The 26,845-nt window shown below is 43.1% G+C and overlaps 2 protein-coding genes across 12 annotated transcripts in view; one reads left to right on the top strand and one right to left on the bottom strand.

Annotated features, from left to right (window-relative positions):
- Positions 1–11,164, top strand: part of CD99L2 (CD99 molecule like 2) — a 35,551-nt gene extending 24,387 nt beyond the window's left edge. Inside the window, exons 6-11 of the mRNA XM_075162299.1 lie at positions 116–208; positions 2,385–2,447; positions 3,548–3,583; positions 3,681–3,800; positions 6,442–6,507; positions 6,933–11,164. Coding sequence (XP_075018400.1) covers positions 116–208; positions 2,385–2,447; positions 3,548–3,583; positions 3,681–3,800; positions 6,442–6,507; positions 6,933–6,997 — 443 coding nt within the window. The 3' untranslated portion in view covers positions 6,998–11,164. The remainder of the gene's footprint in view (positions 1–115; positions 209–2,384; positions 2,448–3,547; positions 3,584–3,680; positions 3,801–6,441; positions 6,508–6,932) is intronic.
- A 2,207-nt stretch (positions 11,165–13,371) lies between these two features.
- MTMR1 (myotubularin related protein 1) overlaps positions 13,372–26,845 on the bottom strand; it is a 40,347-nt gene continuing 26,873 nt past the window's right edge. For 5 of the 11 annotated variants that reach the window (XM_075162276.1, XM_075162275.1, XM_075162279.1 and 2 more), the window contains one exon: positions 13,372–14,623. In XM_075162276.1, coding sequence (XP_075018377.1) covers positions 14,459–14,623 — 165 coding nt within the window. In that variant the 3' untranslated portion in view covers positions 13,372–14,458. Of the gene's footprint in view, positions 14,624–14,952; positions 15,163–18,587; positions 19,825–22,438; positions 23,863–24,727; positions 24,960–25,141; positions 25,147–26,845 lie in introns of those variants that run through there. The other 6 variants (XM_075162284.1, XR_012675574.1, XM_075162278.1 and 3 more) reach the window with 6 other exon arrangements.

Raw genomic sequence — 26,845 nt, 5'->3', positions numbered from 1 at the left:
CATGTCTTCCTCCAGCACTTTCCCCTGGCAAAGCTGAGCATTCCTCGAGTAATTAATCGCAGAGTTCCCCAGCCTGCGGCCAGCACTGCTAACCAACCCCTGTGTTGTTTTCTAGCAAAGAATCCTATGGATTTTGACTTGGCTGATGCCCTTGATGATAAGAACGATGGGAAAGATGGTGGGAGGCCAGACGTAAGGCCGGGTGAAGGTACGTTGACTTCCCCTCTCCCTCCTACTTGCCACCAGCTGCGCCGTCCCCGGGACCTGCCGGAGATCCTCCCCGGCACAGGCTCTCGCTGCCAGCTCTCGTCCCCGCTGAGTGACGGGGTAAGGAGGACCAAAGGCGCTGCCGTGCCCGAGGCTCCCGCCCGCAGCCAGCACCCCGCTGCCCCTGCCCTGCCCGCCCGGAGCGGGGGACGCTTCCGCAGGCAGCGCAGCCCCTTCCTCCGGGGCCGTGGGGAGGGAAGGAGCCCCCGCCTCGGCAGTCGCTGGCAGAGGGGGGCTCTGCCTAAGGACCTGTTGCCTGTCTGCAGGTTTCTTTCCCAGGGTCTCTTCTGACCCATTAAATTGCGGTGATTGTGTTAAGTTCCCCTCGTCCTTGTACCTGACAGCTATTTAACCCAGGGCATGTGCTGTTGGGGTTCGTGGTCATTGCCAAGACATAAATCTAGAGCAGGCTTAAGTCCTGGCATAACATACGCTATGGGCTGGGAGACGTTTTTTCCATCTCTAAAATACTCTGGTGAATGAATCATTTGTCTACGAGGATTGTTCCCTTGAGCGCTTGAGCTAGAAAACAGATTTTGCACGGCTAGTTTATTGATGTCGAGATGGCCGTATACCCTGCTCGCACGTGTAATTAATAGTCAGATATTTTATTAGATTGTATTAACTAGGTGACTTGTCTGCACTTTGATATTCTGGGCTTGTTGAGGTTTTAGAATCCTGCAGGAAAGGTTGAGGCGTTGAACTGCTGGAACGTGGCACCGGTCACAAACCAGCACACGCATTCCCCCAGCATTGCTGCGCCCTGGACGGCCTGGGACCTCTCCCAGTTCTGGCATAGTCAGGGTTTTTTTTCTTTTTACACTCATTACTAAGCCCATAAATCTGCTTTTTGTGGTGAGCTGGTGAATAAGGCACTCTCTTCCAGGCCGTTAAGGCAAAGGTAACCCTTCCCAAGGCACAGCGTCAGAGAAGGAGCCTTTTGCTGGCCCGGCGTTGGGTCTCTTCTCCCACCACGTGCCTTGCTGCGCCCCGAGGCTCCCAGGACCGGAGCCAAGGGGTTCAACAGCTCCACTCGTTCAGCTGCTGATTCCCAGACCGTGTTTCTCTGCGCCTATCCTGCACGAATTAAACCTTCCCACTACAACTGTGTCCGAGATAACTTTTTCACCTGTACCGAGCTGTGCCGGTGCTCAGTTCTTCCACGGGAGCTGCTCTGTCCCGCCGGGAAGGAGGAAAGTCAGCTCCCCGCCTGCAGGACCCTGGGCCAGAGGCAGGGCAGGGGCACGCCGGCCCCCGGCAGCACGGCCACTGCACACACAGACCGCTTCTTCCTCCCTCCTCCTCCGCCAGCTGAGGCTGAGCAGCCAAAACGTTTCGTGAATTCATAAATACATCAGTCATTTTGGTTAAAAAAAAAAAAAATACATGTAAACTTTGATTCAAGGGTATTTCTTTCAAGCTAGACTTAAAGTCAATTATTACCTCTTTTATGAGCTTAAAATAATTTGGGGTTAAACGTTTTGTTAACGTTTGGTAATTGGGAGAGAAGCAGAACTGCTTATTAACCGGTCCGTGTCCTTGCTGGGGAGGAGTAGCCGGCTGACTGGGAGCCGCTGGTTTAAATGGGCGTGCAGACCCCTGCTCTGGGCCCTGCTGCACAGAAAGCCCCACACGGCTCTTCAAAATAGACAGAGGGTTTCAGAGAAAATACTCAAACGAATAGAGCAGCCTCCGTCTGCCCGGCAAAGGAACATTTCCCCGGGAGCGGGGGTTTGCAGGCGGCCAGTCCCACGCTGGGTGCGTGATGCTCGCAGGTGACCCCCCGCCCCCCAGAATTCCCGTTTCCAGGCCCTGCCCATCCAAGGGCACTCGGTTTTGGGGATCCCTCTCATCCCAAGCAAGCCACGCACTATTTTTCTTTCCCCTTAAGTTGTTTTCTAGGCAGCGCTGGCTGCATTTGCCCTCCCAGGAAGGCGGCTTTGGTGTTTTGCTGGGCAAATTTGGCTTTTGCAGGTTGAGGGGGTGAGCTCCCCGCTGCACGGGGCGCACGCGAAGCCCTGACAGCTCTCCGTGGGGAAGCCCGTGGCCGCTACCTCCCGGTGGGGCCGCATCTGCCTTCGGGTGCCAACCACCATTTGTTCTTGTTATTTTTAAAGCGTTTTCAGATGATGACCTGGCCGGCATCGTGGATGGCGGCTACAGCCCAGACAAGAAGAAAGGTAAGCGGTGACCTACGTACGTTCGTTTGCTTTAGCAGTCGCGTCTCAGGCAGTAACTGCTCTATCAGCCAACCTCCGAGAGCCTGCGCCGTGCGGAGCGGCGCTCGCCTTCTCGAGGGGGGCATGCGCGCAGGGAAAGGGGGTGTCTCAGGGGAACACATAGTTTTTGGCTTCCACAGTCACACCTTGTGCCAGCGGTTGGAGCTGCTTGTTTTTGGTCCTGTGGAGGCTCTGCAGCTCCAGCTGCCACCAGGGCAGATGGGACCCCCATCTCCCCTACCACTTCAAAAGCAGACGCCCGCCCCTGGGCATCAGAGGGCACAAGCCTTCGTTTGCCTTCCACCGTGCGACCAGCGATGGTTGAAACAAGGAGGAAAACCAGCAACAATTGGATCAGCCTGCACGTTTGCGAGGATCCACAGCATTAAATATTAAAAGCAGTCGAGTAAAGAGATGAAGACCACGAGCCCAATCAACATTTAATGAATCCCTGTGCCAAGGACAAACCACATCGGAGGCATTAATACAATGCTGACCTGCTTCCATAAATTCAGGATGCAAGTGACTCGGTAAGGACTGCGCTTCCAGCAGGAGCGGCTTCTCCTCCCAGCCCTGTTTCTCCAGGGAAGATGATGTTAAAATAGACTTCAAGCCAAGTGAAGGTTCCCTGACATTATGGAGCTTAGCCGGTCACCTCCCTGTGACGGCTCAAGTAACGGTGTGACTGTCTGACAACGTTTCATTTATCCTCTCTTCACGCCGAGAGCGGGGCAGGGCGGAGGTGAGGTCGAGTGTTGTGCGGGCAGAGGTGTCCCCGCACAGGCTGTCCCCAAAGCTCCCCCAAGCGCGCGGCGGGAGAGAGGAGCAGCCTCGGACCCCTCTGAGAAGCACCGCCGAGCCGCCCCGGGCAGCCGGGCGGAGGTGCGGGGCCGCAGAGACACCGTGCCCACGGTGGCACAGGCTCGCCCCCAGCTCAGGGGTGCCCCTGGGGCTGCGCTGCCACCCCTCCCCTGCGTGCCTGCTCCCTCCCGGGCTGCCTGGCACGGCAGCGGGGCGAGCAGAGGGGCGCGGGGCCGCTGACGGGCTCATGTCTCTTGCAGGTGCCGGGGGCAGCACTGACAGCGACTACAGCGGAGGTGGGTACCACCGGGGCCGCAGGGCGGGCAGTGGGGTGGGACGGGCGGTGCGTGTGCCCCCCGCCGCACAGCACCCCGCTCTCTCTGCGCCCCACAGGCACAGTGGCGGAGACGGGGACGATCGCCGGCATCGCCAGCGCCCTGGCCATGGCACTCATCGGGGCCGTCTCCAGCTACATCTCCTACCAGCAGAAGAAGTTCTGCTTCAGCATCCAGCGTAAGTCCCCCCTCCGCCGCCGCAGGGGCACAGAGCGAGCACCCCCCCCTCTTTGCTCCCTGAACCCTGCTGCCATTTTCCAGCCTGGAGACAGGAGGGGGTGTCAGGCCTCCAGCCCCCCCCCAGGGGTTATTGAGCCCCCCGGCCCCCCCAGGCATTGCACAGGCAGGAACCCCCCAGCAACAACAGCCCCAGGAGCTGCTGCCGTGCCGGAGGGTGCGCGCAGCCCCTCGCACGCACCCGCTGACAGTCACAGCCAAAGATCAAAACACAGACACCAAACAGGGTAAATATGGAAAAAACCACCACACCCCAAAACAAACAAACCAAAAAAAACCCAAAATCTCAGCAAGAGGTAAAAACTCACCAGGCAGCAGCAAGGGAAGCATACTGAGCATCGGCCACCATGGCTGGGGGCCATAAGCAGCTACAGCCGTGGGTGATACAGCCCAGCCCACCCCACCCCGCCCCGCCCCACCCCGCCCCACCCCATCCCATCCCACCCCACCCTCCCACAGGTGTGCAGCAATCACTGCAATTAAGTGCAAATTAAGCAGCAAAGCTTCCTATTCCCAGAAAGCGCCTTTTGCACGAGCTGCCCCATGAAGTTGCTCGGTGTGAGCATTGCAGGAGGTGTCCCGACAGCCTCATCCCATGGCACTGGCCTGGCTGTGGTGGGCAGGGGTGGTTGCAAACAGCTGGAAAAAGCTCTTTTTAAATGAATCAAATGAAATCTCCTGCGAGTCCCCTTTGCTCTGGGGGAAGGGTGTTCAGCGTTGGAAATTTCTGCTGGAATCGTGCTATTTTCCCAGTTGTGCCTGAAATAAACTGGAGCGTTTTGGTAAATTAGATCAGCAGGAAAAGTCAAGTGAATGTGATGGAATGAAACACCCTTGCATGTTCCCCCCACTTAAATGATATTTTGGCAAGAATAAATAATTTTAAAAAAACAAGAGTAAAGGCTTTGATGAGGGGGAAGCTGAGAGACACAAAGCCCCAGAAAGGCGGCAGGAAATTAAAGTTAATTATAAAGGAGGATTAATTTAAGCCATCAGACATGGCATGCTGGGCTAATGTCAGGCCTTCAATGCATTGCAATGCATGACAGAAATCTAAGAGCCGTCAGCCACTGCAAAAGTGGCTTTTTATTGAAAAACATAAATTGCGTTTGGTGTTATCCCAGCAAAACACATATCTTGGGGGAGGCAGCGGTGGCGTGTAATGACCGCTCGTGTGAAGCACGGAGGAACAGGCTCGGCTTTTCTCCTTGCCCAGCCGTGGCGAGACTGCGGCTCCATTTCTCAGTTCTGAGCCTCTTCCGACGAGCATTTGCCGATTCCTTTAAAGGATGCGTACAACGCTGCCTAATATTCTTCATCCCACTTTGTTTTCTTACCCCGCGTCTCCCCTCGCTAGCCCTGCCCTGGCTGTGGCTCAGCCTCTCGGGGTCCCTCTGCCCTGGGCCGCCCGGGCAGGCCGGGGGCTGTCAGTGCTGCCCCGGCACCTCCTCTCCTGCCTCCACGGCTTGGCCGGCCACAGACCGCGGTGTCTCTGCTGGCGTGGGGTTTTATGGGGCTTTTTAGCCAGTTGCAGAACCTTTTCTTCTCCCGCATACCTTGGAGGCTGCGGCTGCCCCATTGCTGCATGAGGGTTCCCATCGCGCTGCTTTGCCTCGGCCCTGGCACCGTTCCCTGCCTCCCCCCTTCCCCGTGAGGTACGGATGAGCTCCACCAAAACCTGGTGGTGAGGCATAGGGTGTCTCTGCCACACTTTGCGCTGCGTTTAGATGCATATAAAGGTTAGATGCCTAAAAAGTGCATGTTGCATGGCCGCAGCGGGGATTGCCTCAGCCTCCCTTTGCAAACCAGCACGGCCCGCTCCCCTTCCCTGGTCCCTCCCTAACGGGACACGGTGGTTAGCACAGCACCCCCATCTCTGCCTCTCTCCAAAGAGGTCCTTTAGAGCAGCTGTGGAGGACAACTGAGGTCCATGGCACACCCCAGACAGTCTTAATCTTCTGCAGCTCTGAGCTGGACCACGGCGAGCGGTGCCACCCCTTCCCCTTGCTGCACCTTGCAGCCACCCGCCTGCCCGGCAGCGCCCAGCCTTGCCCCTTGGCCTGGGCTGCACTTGTTGCAAACTTCTTTGCATTTAAATAAGGGACCTCTTCAGGATTTGACGCCCCACTGGGATCCTGCTTCATCACCACAGCCCGGCTCTAAACTGCTTCTGGCAGCTCTGCATAACTTAGCTTTTAATGAGAAGGACACCCTCTATCTACGCTTAGACGCAGCCCTGTCCGGAAGACGTACCTCCTCCACGCACTTCTAGCTGAGCGCCTTAGCACAGTAATTAGCCTTGCTGCCTCGCGTGATAAAGATGAAGCAAGAGGCTCAGAAAACAGGGCTGCTTGCTAGAAGCTGTGTCTTCTAGGCAAGCCTCTTTGGTCACTTTAAAATCCAGCAACGCTTTCTTAGCACTGTTTATGGTTTACTGATGTTTCTATACTGCTGTTAATGCAGAGGAGGTTGCAAAAAGGCATCTTAGCTTTTACAGGCCCATTACCAGTTTTTAAGGCATCAAAGCAAATAATTTTTAGTTTCCACCCTCCCATCTCACTGTCTTTATTGTTATTTCTCAGAGGGACTTAACGCGGAATATGTGAAAGGAGAAAACATGGAAGCTGTCGTAAGCGAGGAACCCCAAGGTGAGAAGCTTGCATTGCTTACCCTGCCTGCGTCTGGCCACAAAAGCAGCTTTACCTCCTTGAAGTCCCTCGTGCTGTACTGAGCTGCCTCTTTGATGAAGACACCACGTAGGTGATGCTGCAGCTTTTTGTGAAACACCCACCACGGTGTTTTCCCCCTTTATTGCACACAAAGGAAAGCCACGGCAAGAGACCAAGGAGCTAACGCTGCAAACGGTGGCAGTTAATATTTAGCTTTCACGTTTTCAGCCATCAAGTGTCTTGTACAAGAAAAGCATGATCCTTCTTTCAATGACAGATAATCAAGGCTGCTGCAAAGGCTTTTCCAATGTCAGATACAACCAACCAGTACTGGGCACCCATTGCTTGCGCTCTGGTTCCATCCTGTGCTATTGTACTCATGATTTTTTTTTCTTTCTCCCTAGTTAAATATTCAGTACTGGAAACACAGTCAGCAGAACCACCAAAACAAGACAGTGCGAAGATGTAAAGCATGACCCGTGGCTAGAAAAGAATTGGTCAGCAGCAAACGGAGATCTTACATGCTTGTAATTTAGCTTTTTATTTAATTTGACTCCAAAGCTATTTAATGTGTACTTACGCTTGAACTGGCTTCTTATTGCTCTAGGCTTTAGGGTTAGAGTGGTAGTATGTGTTTATTTTTTGCAAAGAGGTATATGTTTACATGGAAGTAATATTGTAGGTTTGATGTCCAGTTGTATGCAAACCAACAGAAGGTGCTTCAGCAGGGGTCAATTTTCGGTTAAGGGACAAGGTCTTTTTCAAGGAGCAGAGGAGCTCAGAGGCGTGAGGACAGCGAAGTGCCTGTAAATAGCAACCCAAAGCAAACCATTCGAAGCCCTTTGTAAAGCACCTCCAGACAACTCTGCCATCAGCTGTGGGCATGTCGCTTCCAACGGCGGTGATGAAAACCGCACGTTTCCTGAGGGTAGATTGCGATCCTTAGCGTAGCTACACCTAAAAATAAAGTGCCTACGGGTCGGTCCTCAGGTGGGGCCTCGGGCTGAGGCAGGTGACTCCCTGCTCCGAAGCCAGCAATTGAGGATGCCTCACCACCATGTAGCGCTGGGCTTCTAACCACATAAAAGGGCCCGATTTTCATAAATACAGGTAATAGCAGCGTGCGCAGTGTTCACTTTTAGCAAATACCATTTGAACGCTTGGCTGTGCTAGAGATCAGAATGGAGCTGAAGCTGCCAAGCGATAGTTTGTCTGTGTGACATGAGATACCTACATTGTCACCGAAATGAAAACCTTCCAAGGACAGGTTCAGATCTCATTCACACTAAAACAAATTACACATTTAACCCAAAAGAAAATAAACGAAGTAGGTATCCGTTAAGACCTGTAACACTCACTGCCACAAGAGACGCCAAGCTTAGCAAGATGCAGTCCCCCCCGCTTCTCCTCCAGGCATTACCGCAACTATCAAGAGCAACCCCTGGCACCCGAGGCAGAAAAAGGATATAAAGCTTCATCCTTTGTGTCACCGACTAACCTTTAAAAAAGGCAGAATCTCCTGAGAGGATGGGTCCTCCATCACCGTCCCGCGTGGGGTTCCTGCAGCTTTCTGGGAAGCGTCGGGCTGCGAGCAGTGCTCAGCAGGACACTGGGCTGCCACAGGACAGCACCCCGATCCCACCCCGGGGCTCGTGCAGCCCTCTTCAGTGTGGTACCAGTGTCAAGACCTGACCTTCACTATGTTGCAAGAATTTGGGTTTATGTTTCTAATCCCTCCCCAACCCTTTTTTATTGCTGCTAAAATGTGGATGCTACCACTTTCTGATACATGTATCCAAATCAATGATTGCTTAAAAAGCATGCTCTCAAGTGAAGGAAAATTCACTTTATGTGGTGTAAAAGGTACTCACTATTTATATATAAGCCTGAAATGTGTGCATTTTGTACTGTTTTGCAAATCCCATATTTTGTGACTGTGTATAAAAAAAAAGACTTTTAAGTTTGCTGTACAAATTCACAGCTTTCAGGTAGACACGACTTACCGAAGGCCTTGCCAGGAGGTGAATCAGCCTAGGAGCATTGCTGCCTAACAGCTCCATTTGAAAAGAAATTGCCTAGTAAAATGGTTAAGTATTTTGCAATAGCTGCACAATTCTCTATGCTCTTTTTAACACTTGCATTTTAAAGCCTTAACACTAGCTCTAGCAGAACAGCTACAGTGTTTTATAAGGGAGACGAGTTCTAGGGATATATGGTGCGTCACGTGTGTTTAGAACACTTAGGCTACAATACTGCTACGAACTGCTGCTGCTTTGTTTCATGAATGTGTTTGGATTAGAAAACAAAAATATTTAATTATTGGCTGCTCAGAGAGCGGAAGCAGAGGAAATAGAGATGGGACGCGCTCTGTGTTTGCTTACTCCCAGAGAAGGCTTTTCGTGGAGGAAGCGTGGTCTGCTGCGCTGGGAGCATCACGTGCAGATGCTGACGAAGCCACGCAGCTGAGTGTGTGTATCTCCATTCCCAGACACCGTCACCTGTTTTTCTTTCTTAGCCAAACACATTTGAAAGCTGTGGCATGAAAAATGTTTTTAGAAAGTTACCGTAGATGAAGTGTTACAACACAGCATTGATAACCAGGAGCCGTTTTCCTAGCTTAGATCAAGGGACTGTAATTCCGTTTCTCCTTCGGCGATGACCATGTGTTCTGTCGATGCAGATCATCAGTTTTATTGCATTTCTGTTACCGTGCCCTCCCCGTTTGTCTAGCGGACAGTGCAATGGCGTGTCCAGCATTGCTTAAAGAATATAGCGCCTATCCCTCCTTTGGGAAACGCTTACACTAGAACATATGAGAAACACGTGACTAATCACAAATACTGCGGTTTAAAAAAAAATTTTAAAAAGCCATTTCACTGAAAAAAACCACCCAGTTTTTAGAACTCAGAAGTTGGTCCTTTCCCCAAGGCCTTTTCTATGACTTTGGTGAATACTTGCGCTTTAGCGTAATATCTCGGTATGTGGAAAACCATAAATGCAGAGTGAAAGGGAACGCTTTTTCAAAAATTTACAGTAACAGAATTCAAAATCGCTTTCTCTAGGATTTCAAATATGAAAATATTGACAAATACTGGAGTAAAGAAATTAAACTTGGTTTCCTCTTCAAAACTGGACAAAAGTCAAAGTCTTCATGTGCTAAATGTCTGTAAAGGCTCAAATTGCTTTTTTATTGCAGTCTGTCTCCTTCTCCATCTGAACTCTCAGACCAGTCTCTGAGAAATAGGGAGTTTATACATCATCTATATTTTAGGCATTATAGCAACTGAGAGGATTCCTGTGTATTTTCCTCGTAGTGATCCAAGTTCTGAAACAACTGATCCAGCACTGACTTCTTTAACTACTTTCATGTAATTAGTATCTATTCTCTTTAAAACTGGATATGGAATTTTTAAAAATCCTGCGCTTAGGTTCTGTATACACGGTATGAACTTCCTAATCCTTTACAAAAAAGGCCATAAAACACTGTAAAACTGGGATTTTTTTTTCTTCATCAGTCCAAAAACTATATGTACAGCTGAGAGTTTATGTACTACCTGTGCTGTGAGGCCTTTTTTTTTACCATGCCTCACTTCTTCAGTTTAACTAAAACTATTTTTAATAAAGTGATTCATAAAAGGTTTCTCAATTACAGAGAAAACGGAGAACTGAAAGAATTTAACTAGCTCTTTTCCTGTTGTTTATTCTATCAATTACTTGCATTTTCCTTTGGCAATACTGTAGTAGTTTCTTCATGTGAGATTTGGCAATACTGTAGTATTTTCTTCATGACAGATTTGGCAATACTGTAGTAGTTTCTTCGTTTTAGATTCTTCAGTTGAGAATACTCTGACATGAATTTCAGATATTTTGGCCCTATAAGTTCAGTCATTTTCATGCAACCCCACCAAGGAACCCTTACAAGTGCTATATTGTCATTCTTAACTACTCATTTGCTGTGATAAAAACGGAATTAGTCCATAATACCATTTCAAATTCTGAAAAAGTAAGATGAGTCGATAGGCTAAGGCTTTAAAAATTTGCTTCTGCAACAAAGGAGGTTCAGGAACAAATGAAGTTCAGAAATAATGGTGTTGTGAAATTAAAGAATCCTTTCTTTTGAGTGAAGTCTGTACTTAAAAGCAAGGCATATTGTTTGCTGATGCAGAAGCGATCTATACCAAATGAAGGTTGAACGTTATGCTAGGAAAAGTAAGATTCATTTTGCTAATGTGCATGTAAGGATCATGGGGGTAAAAATCAGAATTTGACTACCATTGGAAAACACCAAATAAAACAAGTTGACTAATAAGACTTGGGGTTTTGTGGGTTTTTTCATGTTGGAAGTAAACTGCAAATGGTGGGCTATATCTGTCTTGTACATAACCTCTTTTATAACTACACTAAAGACTTTACTTAAAAAAACAAAACAAATTGGACTTTGTGAGAAAACAAGTATCATTATGAAAACTTTAATTTAATGGTAAAAATGAAGTATTTGCGCACACACACGCACACGCTCTCCTCGGCTCACCCAGTAACTAAACTCTAGGTGGTGCCCCGTGTCCCTGGCTGCACTCAGCACGGCTGGTTTTTGGTCCTTTTCGCTGCCCTAGGTTTCCTGCAGTTTTCTTTGGAATTTCACATCCAGTAGATGAATCTCCCAGGCAGTGCAAACTAAGCTTTTGACCTTTGTATAATGATGCAGTGCTTAGTCTCACAGTCAAAAAAGGTGGTTTATATTTCAAAGTAGCTAATTCTGACTCATACTTCTTGTAGAAATAAAATTCTTCCCAACTGCACAAAGACTGGCAGTAAAAAGATCGCCACTATGATACCCACTTAGTTCAGCAGCTGTGATTTCTCAGCAAATGGACATTCCTTTTTGCTTTTTAACATAAATGCTTCATGTGGGGAATACTCTAAATTGCCCATTTTACTTTGTCCTCTGCTGTGGGGCTCAATGAATGGGAGTTGTTGATCCCTTATTTCCAGCTTTTAGAAAACCAGCCATTTTTGATGTTACTACGTACAGCATATGAATTAGTACAGCTTTTCTCGGAAAATAGGAGAAAAATCAAACACTTCTTGTTTAAAGTTTTAAATCCTTGAGAGGAAGGTTGCCTATGCAGAGGAAAAAAACCAGGCAGATAGGAGTGTTTACCAGCTTTAAAAGCCTTCTTCCATTTTAATGAAACAACAAAAAGATTACTTTCACCTACAAAAGAGGAAAAAGTGTAATTCACTAAAATGGCAAAGTGTTTGATGCTGATGATTCACTTAACTTACTTTAGAATCAGAAAATGTTTCAGTTGGTTACCAAGGCTTCAGCCCATTCTGGGACAATAGGAAAATCCTACAGGTCAAATTTAACTGCTTGCTGTCTTTGCACATTCTCTTTATACTCAACAGAGGCAAAACCAAAAACCAAAGCAAAAGAAGATCCCAGCTTTTGAATCAGAAGATAATAGTTCTGTCTAAGGTGCATCAGACAGGGAACAGGGTTCTGGTCTTTCCTCAACCAGTTCAATATTGCCTTATTAAAAAATAAAAAATAATGACAGGATTAGTTGTTAAATCAATAGGAAAAAATCTGATTATCGGGAATCAGACTGAGCGCAAAGACAGTCGTCTCTTCAATATAAAACTATGCTTTAACTACCATATATGAGCTATATAACACCTTTGAAAAGTACATACAAAAACATCCATTGTGCTTGCACGTATTGTAGCAGGACCCCTCCCCCAGTGCTCTCCCTTCAGATCAGAGAAGACTCACTGAGCTATGTTGAAACTTGTGGATAAACAGCCAGTCAGTTGAAATAACTGGTATTCTTCTATGCAAAACCAAATTCTCAGATTTCAGCTCTAGGAATCTAAGCTTTAAAAATCTCAGAATGCCCAAGCTAATCCAGTCATCACTTTTACAATAATTACAGAGAAAATGTTGCGATTATTAGCAGCAATAAAGAGGAAAACTTCAAAAGATTTTCTTTAGCACTGCTTTTAGAGATAATGTGCTTTACTTTAATATACAGTTAAAATGTCAAGGAAATCCAAAGTATGGAAGAGTTTAGTTCAATACCAGCTCAACATATTTTGGCAATGTAAAATTCACTGCTGGCATACTGTTCAGCAGAACCATTTTTACAGGAAAACATCTTTCATCTATTTATAAAAAGCCTGAGGTTGATTAAGAGATGGAACATTGCGAGCCTTCCTAAACTTTGTTCTTGTAGGTGAGTATCTATTATAAAAAAGCATTCACTATAATAAAAAGGACATGTTGAAATACCCTGCACTGCACAGTAAACTTGTAAGACTGGCTACAGCACATTAGCCTTTCCAGTTGAAGTTGCAAAAGTGCTCAGCGGCTCACCTTACTCATTAACTATACACTACATATATGAATACAGAGAAACAGGAAAGCGCCATCGCGTACTAAGAACAAATGCGCAGTAATAAATGAATACTCACAGACAGTAAAAACCACAATCGGCATATAGAATCAATTGGCTCTTAGGAACGGGGCTTAAATCCCACCAGCAGAACTTGGAGCAATACAAGCACGAGTCAAAAAGCAGAGCTGTAGTATTTAAGTGCCCTAAGGAGAAGAACCAGATTCTCACGAAACACAGCAAGGAAAACAATCCAGGGAAAATTTCAGCACGCACCGTTTCTGGGCCTTCCAAGAAAGCCACTGAACAATTTTTTAAAAGGTTGGATGTTATAGTAATCAAATCTCTCCGATATTAATATTTTGGGAGGGGAGATGAAAGAAAGTTGGGAATGTATATATGAAAACAGTTAAATTATTCACTTTATAGAAAAAAATGCTAGCAGCAATTTAAAAAACAAAAAGCCAAGAGGCTTTATTTCAAGAAAACCAATTAAGATCATATTATTTAAAAACTTTGTCAAACAAAGTCATTACAAGTTAAGGTCTTCAAAAGAGTTTGGACAGGCAGGATCCATTTTCTGAACTTACAGCTTAAAACCTCGGGAGTATGCATATGTTTAACATCACATACACATGTGTATAAATGGACACAGCTTTGCATTTTGTGTGTACACTTTAAAACAAAACACACTTAACAAAATGTGGAGCTATACAGACTATACAATTTACACAGCTGGGTGTCATTCCAACCCCAAATATTACCATTTGCTAGAAAAAAACCTTTACTTTGTACAAGACTTTGACATGAATAAGTTTATCCCTCGCTCAGGAGGCTCAAACTGAACACTAAGCTAAACAGTCAAAAGACTTTATTTCAACTTGTACAAAAGGCATTAAAAAACCTAAAATACACTCTTCACCAAATATATTACATCATACAAGTCAGTGTGGTGTACTTGATAAATCCAGCTTAACTTCATCCACTTTTAATGGCATATTTAGTTGAAATGTAAAACTGACTACACTGGAAAACATTTATTTTAAAATCAATTTCCAAGTGCATTAATTACCTAAAAAAAATAAATTGCTCTAGCAAAAAAAAAAAAAATTACTGAGTGAAATGAGGAGCTCCCATCCAGAAAAACGTTCTGTGTAAGCATCATGTGGCATTTAATCTGATTCTCTCAACTAGGCATGGTACCCTAGGCAGTGTGAGAGGCATTTTTCTGTCTGCTTGGCAGATGGATTCCTTTCTAGAATGGTTAAATTGTTAGTTGCTCAAAACAGAGTTTAATTTCACAATTGGTGATTTAGCTAGAGATGTCAAAACACATGTGGGAACTGCCAACAAGAAAATATATCACATCTATTGAAGCTCTTTTTGGCCTCATCATGATAATATCAGACACACAGTAAGGCATGTAGATCATAGCAATTACAAGTCACTCACAATCCTTTTGTGATGGGAGAAGCATTTCACCCTCCTCTCTGTATTACCTGACACAAATTTTTTCACATGGCTTTTGTTACACATCACACAGAGGTGTGCACCGGCGTGGCTGAATGGGAAGGAGATGAACCTCTATCAGAGGAGGAAGAAATGGATCGTGTGGCAGCTTCCCGCTGCAAATCTTCGACCTTCTTCTGAAGCTCCGTCCGGATGGTGAGCAGCTCTTTAAGATTTTGATGGATTGGAACCTGCCAGGTGAAGAAAGAAAAGGCTTACTTTGACTGCCAGTGAGTTATCTTCTCAAGCAATGCTTCCAGCCTTTCCTTCAGTAACACAATGAATCCAACACCTATGAATTTCAGTATATCAACATTTAGGGAAAGCGTTTCTTTAGTCCTTTGAAATGAAACATTTCAGCAAACAGTTGGCAGAAAACCTACTCAAAAGATTGTTTGCTAATGGGACACCAAACATACTCCAATAAATGTACCCCTATCCCTTATCAATACCACTTTCAGTTGAATTTAAAATGCCTTTCCCGGGAACTATTTCCCCTGCCTGTTGGGACAGAACTTACTTTGTAAAGAGTAGAGTTCACAAAGCTGGCTCCACATGGAGCATCTTGTTACTCTTCTAACCGGGCATCTTTCCAAGAGTCTGACCCCTTCCAGCTTGTCAGTGAGAAAAGTGCAGCAGCCAAGTGAATTGTGTTTGTGGTGGGCCTCCCGGAGTCGCACTCTGATAAACCTTTCGTAGAAGTGGATCAGGCTTCTGCCTCTACTTCTGACTGTGCCCAAAAAACCACCAGAGATGCACCACTCTGCATCAGACTTCTAGGCATTTTTCACGCTCATTTGGAAGATTTAACTATATCACGGCTAAAGGAAGATGCAAGCCACACTGGTTTTTGCAGCTGGACCTGTTATCTCAGACAAGCACAGAGAGACCTCCACTTCTTCCAAATGCCACAGAAAGGCCGAAAAAGTTTGCCTGTAAATTGCTTTTGATTTATTTTATCCTGTATAAACGCTAATTGTTTACAGCTTTTGGAAAGAGCAAGATGGGAAAATAATTTAATTGGGCTGGTGAGACAATCATGGGGAAATGCAGCAATGGCAAACCTATGGATTGCTAGACGTTGTAATTTATACCCTGGGATTCTGGAATGCCAGGCTCCAGGGAACTGCATTCACTCACGATCGCTTCCTACTGCTTGAAGATGATTACAGGGCTGGGATGCACGAAATTCTCACACGGTGCTACGTGAAGAAGGTATCAAAAACCAGAAAGGGTTTCTCTTCTTGCCATCAACACACAACTCAGTCACAATTTACGTTTTTGTGAACTCAGGCTTTTTAAAAAAAGTTCATCAAAAATCCATGCATTTGATTTCGACATTTTCAAAATCTACACCTGTTTCTGAAACAGGAAAATACCATTTCATCTCTAACTTTAGTTCTAACTTAAAAGAATAAAAAAGCATCAAACAGTCTGGGTTAGGTCAACATCTTTTTGGCCATATGCTTTTTCTTGTTTGTGGCATAGCCCATGAACAGAAACTTCAGTGTATTCGCAAAGTGCTGCTCCCAGTACCCCGGGAGTCAGCAATTCATCCAGCATGCCATCTACAGCAATTTTAAAAGCTTAACTTTTTGAGTCTTCAGCAGAACAATCGCTGCATACCACCAAGCTCCCAATGACCCCAGAGTCCTGCCTTCGCTATGCAATGAATTCCTTCTCTTCTTGCAATCTTCTCCTGCATCCGCCATACAAACTCCTTAGCAAGTGAGGCCACAAGTCTACAGACAACAGCCTCTTTCACTAATCAAACACAAAGCACACCCTCCAGAAAGCCAATCTCGTTTTTCTGAGGTGGGCTACAGAAAATGTATACACCTAAAAACATGGCAAAACTGAGTCTGGTGATGAACAGTTGGTGTCCAAGATGCTGTAATACACACTATGGAAAATTCAAATTTCACTGAAGACCAAGACTTTCTGGAACTAGCACTCCCCTTCTATTTTTTGTTCTTTCCTCAAGTAAAAGATCCCTTCCTCATACACTCCTACTTCAGATTTCTTCTTTATGAAGACATTTTCCTGAAACACTTAGGTCTGTAACAGAGTGATTTACCATTGGTATCATCAGTCACGCAAGCCCTGGGTCACGGGAGATTGGTACACCTCATTTCTGCACAGCTTAATCATGATTCAGCATAACAAGCCAATTTCTCTTGGACACCTTTCACACGGGCATTAGCCGGTGTGTTCCACTGCACAATGCTCATAAACACTCATAAAAAGCAGTTCCATACACCTGGCTTTTGGGGAACCCACTACAGATCCTTTCAGGATACACTGCACAAAAGCTGCTGCAGAACTTGGCACACTGTGTAAAGTGCTTCAAGGAGGAAAAGTGTGGCTGCACATCTCAATCCTTCTTCTGCATTCCCCCAGAACCTAATTCAACAAACTTGGATGCAAGTGCTGTTCTCCCCACGCGTCTATCTCAAAGAAAGGACCGTCTTTAAATAAATTAGCCAAATAACAATAATGACATTTAAAAAGTCTGTGTATATTCAAGTCACACAAAAATGCTCTTCAACATTAAGGTTGCAAAATTATGCTCTCAAAAAATCAGGAGGTGTCAGAATGAAGATTACTTCTCCAAACTCAATTCAGCTTTCCTGTAGATCTGTCTAAAATCATTGGTTAAATAAACATTAAAATACTAGCTTCCCCCTTGTACTCCTCCTTTATTCAGTGCACAGTTTGAAGCTACTCAATTAGTCAGCAGTTATTCAATATTTAGTTTTCTTTGCAGTGTCTGACCCCATCCTTTATTTATTCTTCTGAACTTAAAACACTTAGGTTTCCTTTTCTGTACTTTCATCTCATGTCAAGAAACAAATTTATTTCCGCAGCACCCTAATGATGTATGGGAGTACTAACACTCCACTTTTACAGACAAGGATCTGAAGCAAGCACCTCCTAATTTTAGATAGCTTGATCTCAAATTGGTTTAACAGAGAACTTAGGAACTCTGCAATTTGGCCTTGTGGGTATCAAGCAGGACACCCAGTAAATAAGGAGCACACACGTGGTGACCACTCTGCTCCCGGTGATCTCCCTTTCAGCAGAGGAATCCTGTGGCAAAGGCAGGGAGAAGCTTCACTTCTCCAGAGCAGCATTGCTCCCTCACCCGCGGGACAATTTTTTCTTTGTCTGCATGCATGCCCCCTCCAACCTGCTTTCCCAGATTGTATTCCATGGGTTGAACAGAAAGCAAAGACCTCCAACAGTTGGAGCATTATTCACTCCTAGTTCCTATTGCCAGTTCATCACAACTCTCATAGATGCTGTATCAAATCCATCTCTCAGTCCTTTTACTCTCATTTATTCTCAGTCCTTGAGAATTCACTGAGATTGTTCCAGCCTCAGACCTCCAAATTGGATGAATTTCTTCCAAGATAAGAGCAGGCACATTTCTGAAACATAATCTCTCTTACTAAAATCTTGTGTTTGCCCTAGAGATGGAATATTTACAGAAAAACAGCCCCTCGCCCCAACAAAAGAAATCTACAATACCAGCATTTTCATATGGGAAAACATTTTTCTTAGTCACATTCTCATAAGCAACTGAGCATTCTTGGATGAAGTTTTACAAAACAATTAAGTCACACACACATACTCGGTGACTCAATACAAATCATTAAAGTTTGGCAAAGCTGTAAGCAAGGCAGAGCAGGGTCTTATAATGGAGAAAAAAATGGGTCACCTTTAAAATGTTGGCCATCTTTTAATAAGTGCATGTTAGATGTAAACACTGCAAGACAGTTCTACATAAATATCATCATGCCATTTCACATGGTAGTGTAAACATGAATGGTTTTCTAATGTCAAGTCTTTCCCAGGAGAAGATTCTCATACCTTGCCATTTAACACAGCATCATGTAGATGCACATTGATGTAAAACAATAAAATTCCAAAAATAGATTTCACACACTAAACTTCCAATGCATACTTTAATTTCGCGAAATAACATGTCAAATTCAGTCTAAAGAAATCTTTAGCACTTTTAGAGTATTTTCAAGCAGCTGACAGTAACTGATTTATTAGTGATAAAGGTCCAGTTAGAATTACATACTCACGGGGTAAGAAAAAGGTGGTATAGGCAGCTGAAAGATATTAAAAAAAAAAAAGTAGAAGTTCTTATAAAAAGACTTGAAAAGCAGCCTGGCATGAGGAGCTGTGTTTCCCCCCAGATGTCTTCAGTTCTGCTACTGTAACTTCCCTTTTTTGAAAAAAGCAGCAAGTTCAAATGCAAAAGAATGAAAAGATAGACAATGGAGGGAAAAAGGGTGGCAATGCCCAAAACAGAGCCTCAACCTCAAGTCATGTGTATCTTTTTTTCTAATGAAACCGTTAAGAGAATCAAATAGAACTGGAATTACGCAGCTTTCTGGAAGCCTCCTTCCATCTTGGAAGGAGGAGGAAGAGTAAGAGGACAAAGCATCTTCAAATTAATTCTGTCACAAAAACCATTCAAATAATAATAAAAAAGAAGTTTAGTTCATTTCCACTTTTCCTAAAGACTTATTCCCAGGCAGACCTGTTGCTGCCAGTGTTTCCTCATACCATCCTGTGCAAATTCTTACAGATAACTATCTCCATTTTTGTCACTTCACACCATTATATTTCAGCGTGCGATTCCTCTCTCAAACAAAGCCTTCTTCAGAAGGAAATGGGTCCGACAACCTTCACAGTAACACCTGTAATGGCTTGCTGTGAACAAGGTTCTCCTTTACTTTGCCACTTTAGAATAAAAGGAAGTGGAAGTGGTACAGATTCTGTAAGGAACAAGTTTGGAGAAGATCATTTATTAAAAGATCTTGTTACCACCTTAACCCTAGAAGTGTATACTTGCAAAGCACAAGCAGTGTCTCCATGGCAAGCTTTTATTACAGTCTTGTTAAGAAATCATATAATTGATTTGACTGAGATGAATTTGTTGGGAGTCTGACAGCAGATGTACTGTTTTCTACCCTCTCACCCCGCCTCTCAAATTAGGAGTGGAAGCTCAAACAATGACTCTGGACCCACCACCCAGTCGCATGCAAGTTATTTTTTTGCTGCTCTACTCCACGGTATCGATACCAGGTTTTCAGAAGCGCGAGCATCCTTTCCTTTGTAACACCAGCTTCCCCGTGTGTTGCTGCAGTAATGCTGCTAGGCAACACCCAGCCGCTACAGCCAGGTCCCCACCATTTCTGTCCGTACTCCGGGGAAAGCAAAGACCTACTTCTGCTGCACAAGAGGAGCCTTCGCAGATGAAACCTAACCCGGCAGTGCATCTGCGGCTTTGTTGGGCTGGAAAATTGGCTGGGCCATTGCTCATTAGGTCTTCAGGATGTTTTTCACACGTTATTTAAACTATTACCTCAATGTGCTGAAAAACAGTAAATTTCATTTCCGTTATTTAACAAAGTATTCCAGTAAAAAATAAAGTAGAAACATAAAGGTGAATATACCACATTTTAACAGATTTTGGTGGGCTAACCTCATCAAAACATTCTGTCATTTGATGATTTATAAGAAATAAAATTAGATTTCTCTAATCACATAAAATTTACTAAAAACAGATTAGAAGTTGATCGATCCAAAACAAAATTGCCATTTACATCTAATGTAGTTAGCAATACAATCCAACCAGAGACAAGAGTAAGGAGTTTGCCAGCAGCACTAAGCAGTGGGGATAAGGGCCCGGATCCTTGGGAAGTCTGACCTTGCTCCAGGCATTAACCAAAAGCTGGCCCTGTAAAAGCTGGAGAAGAATTTACCCGCAACACGTCAAAAAGTTTTTTCAGTGTTTTTTTTTTTTTCCTTTTAATTGCTAGTGTAATATTGACTCAGAAACTAAGAAGAATGTGACTGAGACTGCATATTGCTCCTATCCCCAACTCATAATGAACTTTTTCCAGCCACTTACCCAAACCCTGCGTCCCTAGTCCTTTTACCCGTCCTGAGCAATACCCTTAGCACTAAATATAAGCTTTAAAGACTTATCCCAGTTGTCCATGATTCTAGCATCTTTTTGTTTGGTTTTAAGCTCTCACCAAGTTTTTTAGTCCTTTCCCATTCAAATCCCTATTTTTATTCCATTACCCCTCTCTCATTGAGTTATCTTAAGGAACTGATTTTTTGTAAATAAATTAAAACAAAAATCAATTAATCAGGAAGATTTTATTTAGCAAAGTTCTTCGGTTTCTCTAGCCTTTTAACAATTCACATTTTTGCCCATTACAACATTCTTTTAAGTTTCCAGTCCAACTTTTCTGCATCAAGCCATGATTAAACTTAGGACCTGATCCCCCTCCTCATACAATCTATTCACCTATATTTACCTTCTACTCTTGCAGATCTTCCCTGCTACTTGCTTCTTCTCCCTTCCCTTCCTTATCTATGATACTGCCAGTTGCCCTGCCTCTCTTCTCTCTGGTACGAGCAGCGTCTTTCCCCTGTAAAACTTGATGTGATTCTCCCACTGCTAGTGATACTTGCAGTATTTGAAATCCCATACCCAACCAGTAAAAAAGAGCAAAATGCTGCAAAATTGAGTGAGCCAAGTAACGTTCCTCACTCAGAAAGAACCGACTGTAGGTTCCTGCGAATTAACCAGTTAAAATGGATGGGGTTTTATTTTCCCGACTGGCTAGCTTTGCTGCCTATTTCATTCAAAAGCAGATACTTTTCCTACACTTTAAAGATAAGGTATCTACTGCTTATAATGAGGTGAAAAATACTTAGAACACTGCTAAAGAAACATTCTTTATTGCTTAAAATACCATTGATATGAAACCATTTTTTAAACTGAATTATCCACATGTAGATCAAAAGCAGAACCTGGTGTACTGTAACTCTCAGAACACGCCACTTCACAGTTATAATAAATTATTCCTGCTGGGTGAGGACTTGAGGAAAGATAAAGTTGGCTTTTTTTAATTATACCCACACAGAAACTACAATTATGCTATACAATATACATACTACAACACATAAAAAACAACTAGACGTAAGACAGTTTCATTTCCTGAAAAATTCAAACCTTTCTCTTCGCAGAATTACTACAGTTCACTTTCAGTATTGATTTTCAGGTTTTCATTCCCAAGTAATCCTTCAGGATTCTGGAGTGCTTTTGGATAGCAAAATTTGTCAACACAAGGATAGGTATAAAAGAAATTGTAATAGCTACTTCATTTATAGTACCGCCAAGTCTTAATTGGATGGATATCTACTGTGTATTACTGTACTAGCTCAAGGACAGTCATTCACATGAAAATTGTCCAACGGTGAATGCATTTTATCTTGTTCAGCGAGTATATTTTATCTATTTTAGCAACAGGGAAGAAAGGCTGCAGAGGAAAATGGTTATTTTAAATTCATGGCTTGAGTTAAGACTGTCGGTTTTTCAAAAACCTACTCCATGCATTGGAAAGACAACAGTATCTTTCACTTGAGCTTTCTGTTCCTCTTCATGAAGAGCCGGAACTCTGACTTGCTTTTAAAACCTAGTTAACAGTATACTCATAGAAAAAGGCAATCTCAAAGATGAAAACAGCAGTTTTCAATAATAATCAATACTTCCACACTTATTGCAGAGGTATGCTCCGGGGAAGCCAAGCAAAACCCCCGGCCTTCTGGAAAAGCATGGACTAGCAAACAGAAATTATGAATCCCACCATGGCGGAACTGGAACAGAGATTTTTGCAAACGACTGCATAGATTTCCAGACTCAGGAAACTCTACACACTACAAGCTGATGCCATTGCTTGTTAAAACCTACAGCCTATTTAGATTTAGACATCTGATAGATTAGAGCAATGCTTTGAGTGCTTGCTCTTCAAAATATGTTAGAAAATCCCCAAAATTAAGATTATTTATACAGTACTAGTTTCTCTCTTTCTGTGCATGTTCTGATGCTGTGCTCATTACAGGATACCAATTTTTTTTCCCTTAAATAACTACAGATTTTTTCAGCACACAGGATAAGCAGTTAGTCTTTATTTTATTCCATATCAATTGAATGCTGAGAGTTTTATCTGCAGATGTAAATTACCTGCAGTAAATCAGACTCTGGAGATCTTGACTTAGACACTCAGATAGAGAGAAACTGTCAGGTACTGTAAGAAACTTGCCTTGCCTCACAAGAAACTCTGCGGTAAATGCAGGGATGAAATCTCCTTAAGTAGGGCAACACTCAGCTACCTAACCCACACGGCGATTCCTTCTCCTGACGTCTCCTGCCTCATTCTTTCATGCAAAAAGATGGACTCAAGACCATGGATCGCGGACCAGCAATGCCAAGCATTTCCAGAGCCATATGATGGCCTTTTCCTGCCACAAAATGGTGTTAAATCATGTGTATGAACTTTGAAAATATTACAACCATTGTCAACATGCTCAGAGAGGAAAATGCTGGGCAACTTGACTGAAGGCAGGTATAATATGAACACCCCACATGCTAGACAGTAAGTCCTATACTATTATGTGCAGGATAAAGCATCTCAGCAATCATGTTTTCCAGTTTATTCTCAACAATTTTTCCAGTGACGCTTAGCATCTTATTTGTTCTTTTAAATATGCAATATTTTGTGTTTATTGACACTGAAGTTCAGCTGACATCTAATGACTCAACTGTTCAACACATCAAATCCTTCTACAATTCTATACACAGCATAAAAAAATAAGCAGTAATCATTGTAACTTTTTTATATGCTTTCTAGATAATTTCTTTATATGCTGAACAAACGGTTATTTACTCCTACCTTTTCCTTTCCTTTTTTTAAGCCAGCTGTTAACCTATGAACAGAATTTCCCTGCCTTTTCATGGAAGCTCCGAAGACTGCCTTTAGCAGATGATCCCATTCCAGTAGCTGAATTGAATTCCTAGGTTATAGATGGTGCTAGACTTACATTCTGGATGAAAGTCCACACACACAAAGAGAAGAATGAATTTGAAAAACTTATAGGGATTCCTATGATATTATCTCTAGCACAGTGGCCAAATTTCCAGAACAGAGCTTGAAGAAAAATTAGCAGGCATAGAAAAATAAAAAAAAAAACAATTAAAAAAACCCAAGTTTAAGCGCTGTACTCCAAGGGTTAAAATGTCATTTCCCAGAAGTCATAAAAACAACTAAACATATCTTAATGGACTATGTAAATTTTGTGACTAAAATACATTCTTTTCCTTGCCTCTCACATAGGAAGGCAGAGCCTGAATTGAAAGGACCAGGACTTTTACTCATGCTCTGCATATATGAATGATAAGAGTATATTAGTTCAAAAATACTGCCCCTACAGAAATAATATTCAGGAAAATAATCTGTTGTGTTGTCCCCACCTTCCAGAGTTGCCCAAGCAGATAACTAACTGACATCTGGCAGCCAGAACTCCTCAAACCAATGTAAAGAAGTCGTCTGAATGACTACATAGGAAAGGAAAGAGAAATATATGATATCAACTGAAAAAATTCAAAAGCATCATACAATCTTATCTATTCCAGATAGTAGGGTCATCTGTGAGTCTAGTAGGAGGTACCCACAGAGCACACATCTCTGTATGAGAGAATGAAAGAGCTTATCTTCCACATGTCACATACAAATACACATTTCTCCAACCCAAGGAAAGGGGAAATCTGAAAAAAACCTCTTCTCGGTCAATGAACTCAAATAAGATAGGATTAAAATCCATCTAATTTTCTTGGGACAAGAAGTCAATAATGATGTAACACCTCCAAACTGAAACCAAGGAATATTTTATTTCACTTAAGAATTGGAATGATCTTGTTGAAGCACAGTTTAGCAAAAAGGGAATCTACAAGAAATGTTCATATTCAACTTAGAATTCTCCACATCGTTCACTTCTCAGACACTTGAGCTTTGAACCCTATGGAAGGAGACTGTGTGTCACATAATTGCACAGCATCTATTGCAATACAGCTATAATCCTAAAACGAGGCTCTTGATGCAAATAAACACCATCAAAACCACCAATTCAGCCTTCCACAAAACTTAGATAGAACTGAAAATATATCATTATAAGCAATCTTTTATTTAGAGAACATAAGAATATCTCTGAACTCTGTATATCCTAGTGCAATGACGAATATGGTCAAACCTTACTGCACTGTTGCAAGTCTGATGAGGCACAGATATTTGAAGACAGAGTACAACAAAGCAAATATAAATGCTTATATCCAGTTAGCATTCAGTAATTTTCAAATTAAAAAAATTAAAGGTGGTGTATGCTCATTTCCAATAGAAAAGTCAATGAAGTGCAATGATTAATTTCTCTCAGTCCATTTAAAAACTCAAGCCTCACTCACTAATAAAGCTGAAATTAGAAAACCTACAATATTGCCTCAAACCAAAACCTGCCCTTTTGCTCTTGCGAGTTTCCTCTCCCATACTATAAAGATGGTTGATAATGGGTATCAAACATCCATTCTGATTATATTAAAGGACTATTCTTCAACTTCCCTTAGACTCATGTAATTAGGCATTTCTCCTTTTTAGTGAGCTCCTAGAAAACAATAAACATTTTCTAGTTTCCTAAAGAAGTTTTTGTAGCTGATAAAACAGTATGTGAGGTTGCCTTGAACTGCTATTCACCAGAGAGCTCTTCATTAACATTAAATATTTAACTTTCTCTTATTCCAGTTGAAAAACAAAAGAACCACGTTAAAAGTTATGCAACAAAACCACCTTTTCTCAGTAGGTGCAGATGCCCATTCTTTTAATAAATCCACTGATTGTTTAAGAAATCTTTTCACTGAAGATAAGTGAAGACCTGCTGGGCGTCGCAATGGTGATTGTCTTTTTTGCTGTTACTGAATGGGTCTGAATGTTACTGAATTGGCTAACAGGGTGTGCAACTGGACAATGCAAATACAGAAGAAAGCAAATTCAGTATATTGTGATTATAAAGACTGTTATTTACTTGTTTGCATGAGTTCGTGCTCTCATAATTAGATTGGAGAACACAATTCTGCAACAAAAAACTGTAATTTCTGCAGCAAATTTATCCAAGTAGATGTGAAACACTTCCGAGTATTTGTCACAAACATCACATAAATTCAGCCCAGAGATAAGAGGAAAGGCAAGAAGACGTATCTTCACAAGATAAAGCTAATGTGATAGATCTAAAAAGTTGGAACAGTTGTATTAGTTCTTCAAGAAAGGAAGGTGGTAGTAAAGGCGGTTACCAGGATCATCAAATTTTGTTACCTTCAACCTGCTGATTTGAGGGACCTGTTCTCAAAGACCAACGAAGGTCAATGATTCACACGTGCTGGAGTGCCTGAGTGCTCTCCAACAGAAGTGGACAGAGCGCTCTCCAACACACAGGCAGCGAGCAGAGCTTGCCACTAAGTATATGATAGTTCTGATATCTTCTCATTATGTCATCTCTTCCCCACCCTCATCTCTTTTGCATCAGGACTAGCTTTCATGTGTGTTTACAAAGCCTGCTCGCTTTCAGGGGCTATAGATCTCAATTAAATACAAGTAATAAACTGACACTGCTGCAGGCCGATTATACTAAAATGTGCATAAACCACACAGATGTTTTTCCGCAAACAGGCTAAGGGAAAGACGGTATTTTGCTAAGAAGCAGCTGACAATTTTACTTTAAAACCATAAAGATTAAAATACACCATCTTTGAAGTCTTAACACATGCTAACACCTAACAGGTACCTAACAGTCATAGGACTACATCAACCAAACTAGAACAAGTAAGGGAAACAAAGCAGCTCGGAGGAAACATCTCAGTGAGAAAGCAGGCAATCCAGACTTTTCCAGGACCTTAAAAGGTGTTTCTCAGATTCCTGGACTTCTACCAGTGTACTGCCCTTGAAACTTATCTTGGAACAACATCTTTTACAACAGCCTCTGACTTGTGGGTGTCTAATAAGCTTGAAACTCATGTCTCATTCTAACTGCTAGATGATGAAAGCAGCTTTCGAGCAGTCACTTAATACAGGTAATTTATCATAATATGCTTGGGGGTATCTTGAAATGTTACCTTAATAAAGAGATGGCGTAGCACCCTCATATATATTATGGTTGGGACACAAACTGAATGTTCTTTATTCAGACTTCTAAGCATGTGGAGTATTTGTCTGACGAGATTTAGAGATTTATCTGAATAGCAGACATTACTTATAAGAACAAATACTGGATGAATAAAGGAGCACGTATAGAGAGTGTTTAAGGTTTAGCATGCCAGCTTGAAACCATAAAGGTCAATTGAAAACAAGCACCTATGTGATGCTAAGTTTAGAGAGCCTACAAAATGAGTCGGTACACAGTCCAATTCTTTCAGAAACTGCTGCTATATTTTATATCATTGTTGGTAAAGGGCAAAACATGACTATAAACAAAGGTACACTAAACTGTACAAGAAGGTT

This window comes from Calonectris borealis, chromosome 13 (genome assembly GCF_964195595.1).
Source record: "Calonectris borealis chromosome 13, bCalBor7.hap1.2, whole genome shotgun sequence".
Classification (NCBI taxonomy): Eukaryota; Metazoa; Chordata; class Aves; order Procellariiformes; family Procellariidae; genus Calonectris; species Calonectris borealis.
The sequence above is the reverse complement of the archived record's forward strand: the minus strand, read 5'-3'. Positions and strand labels throughout refer to the sequence as shown.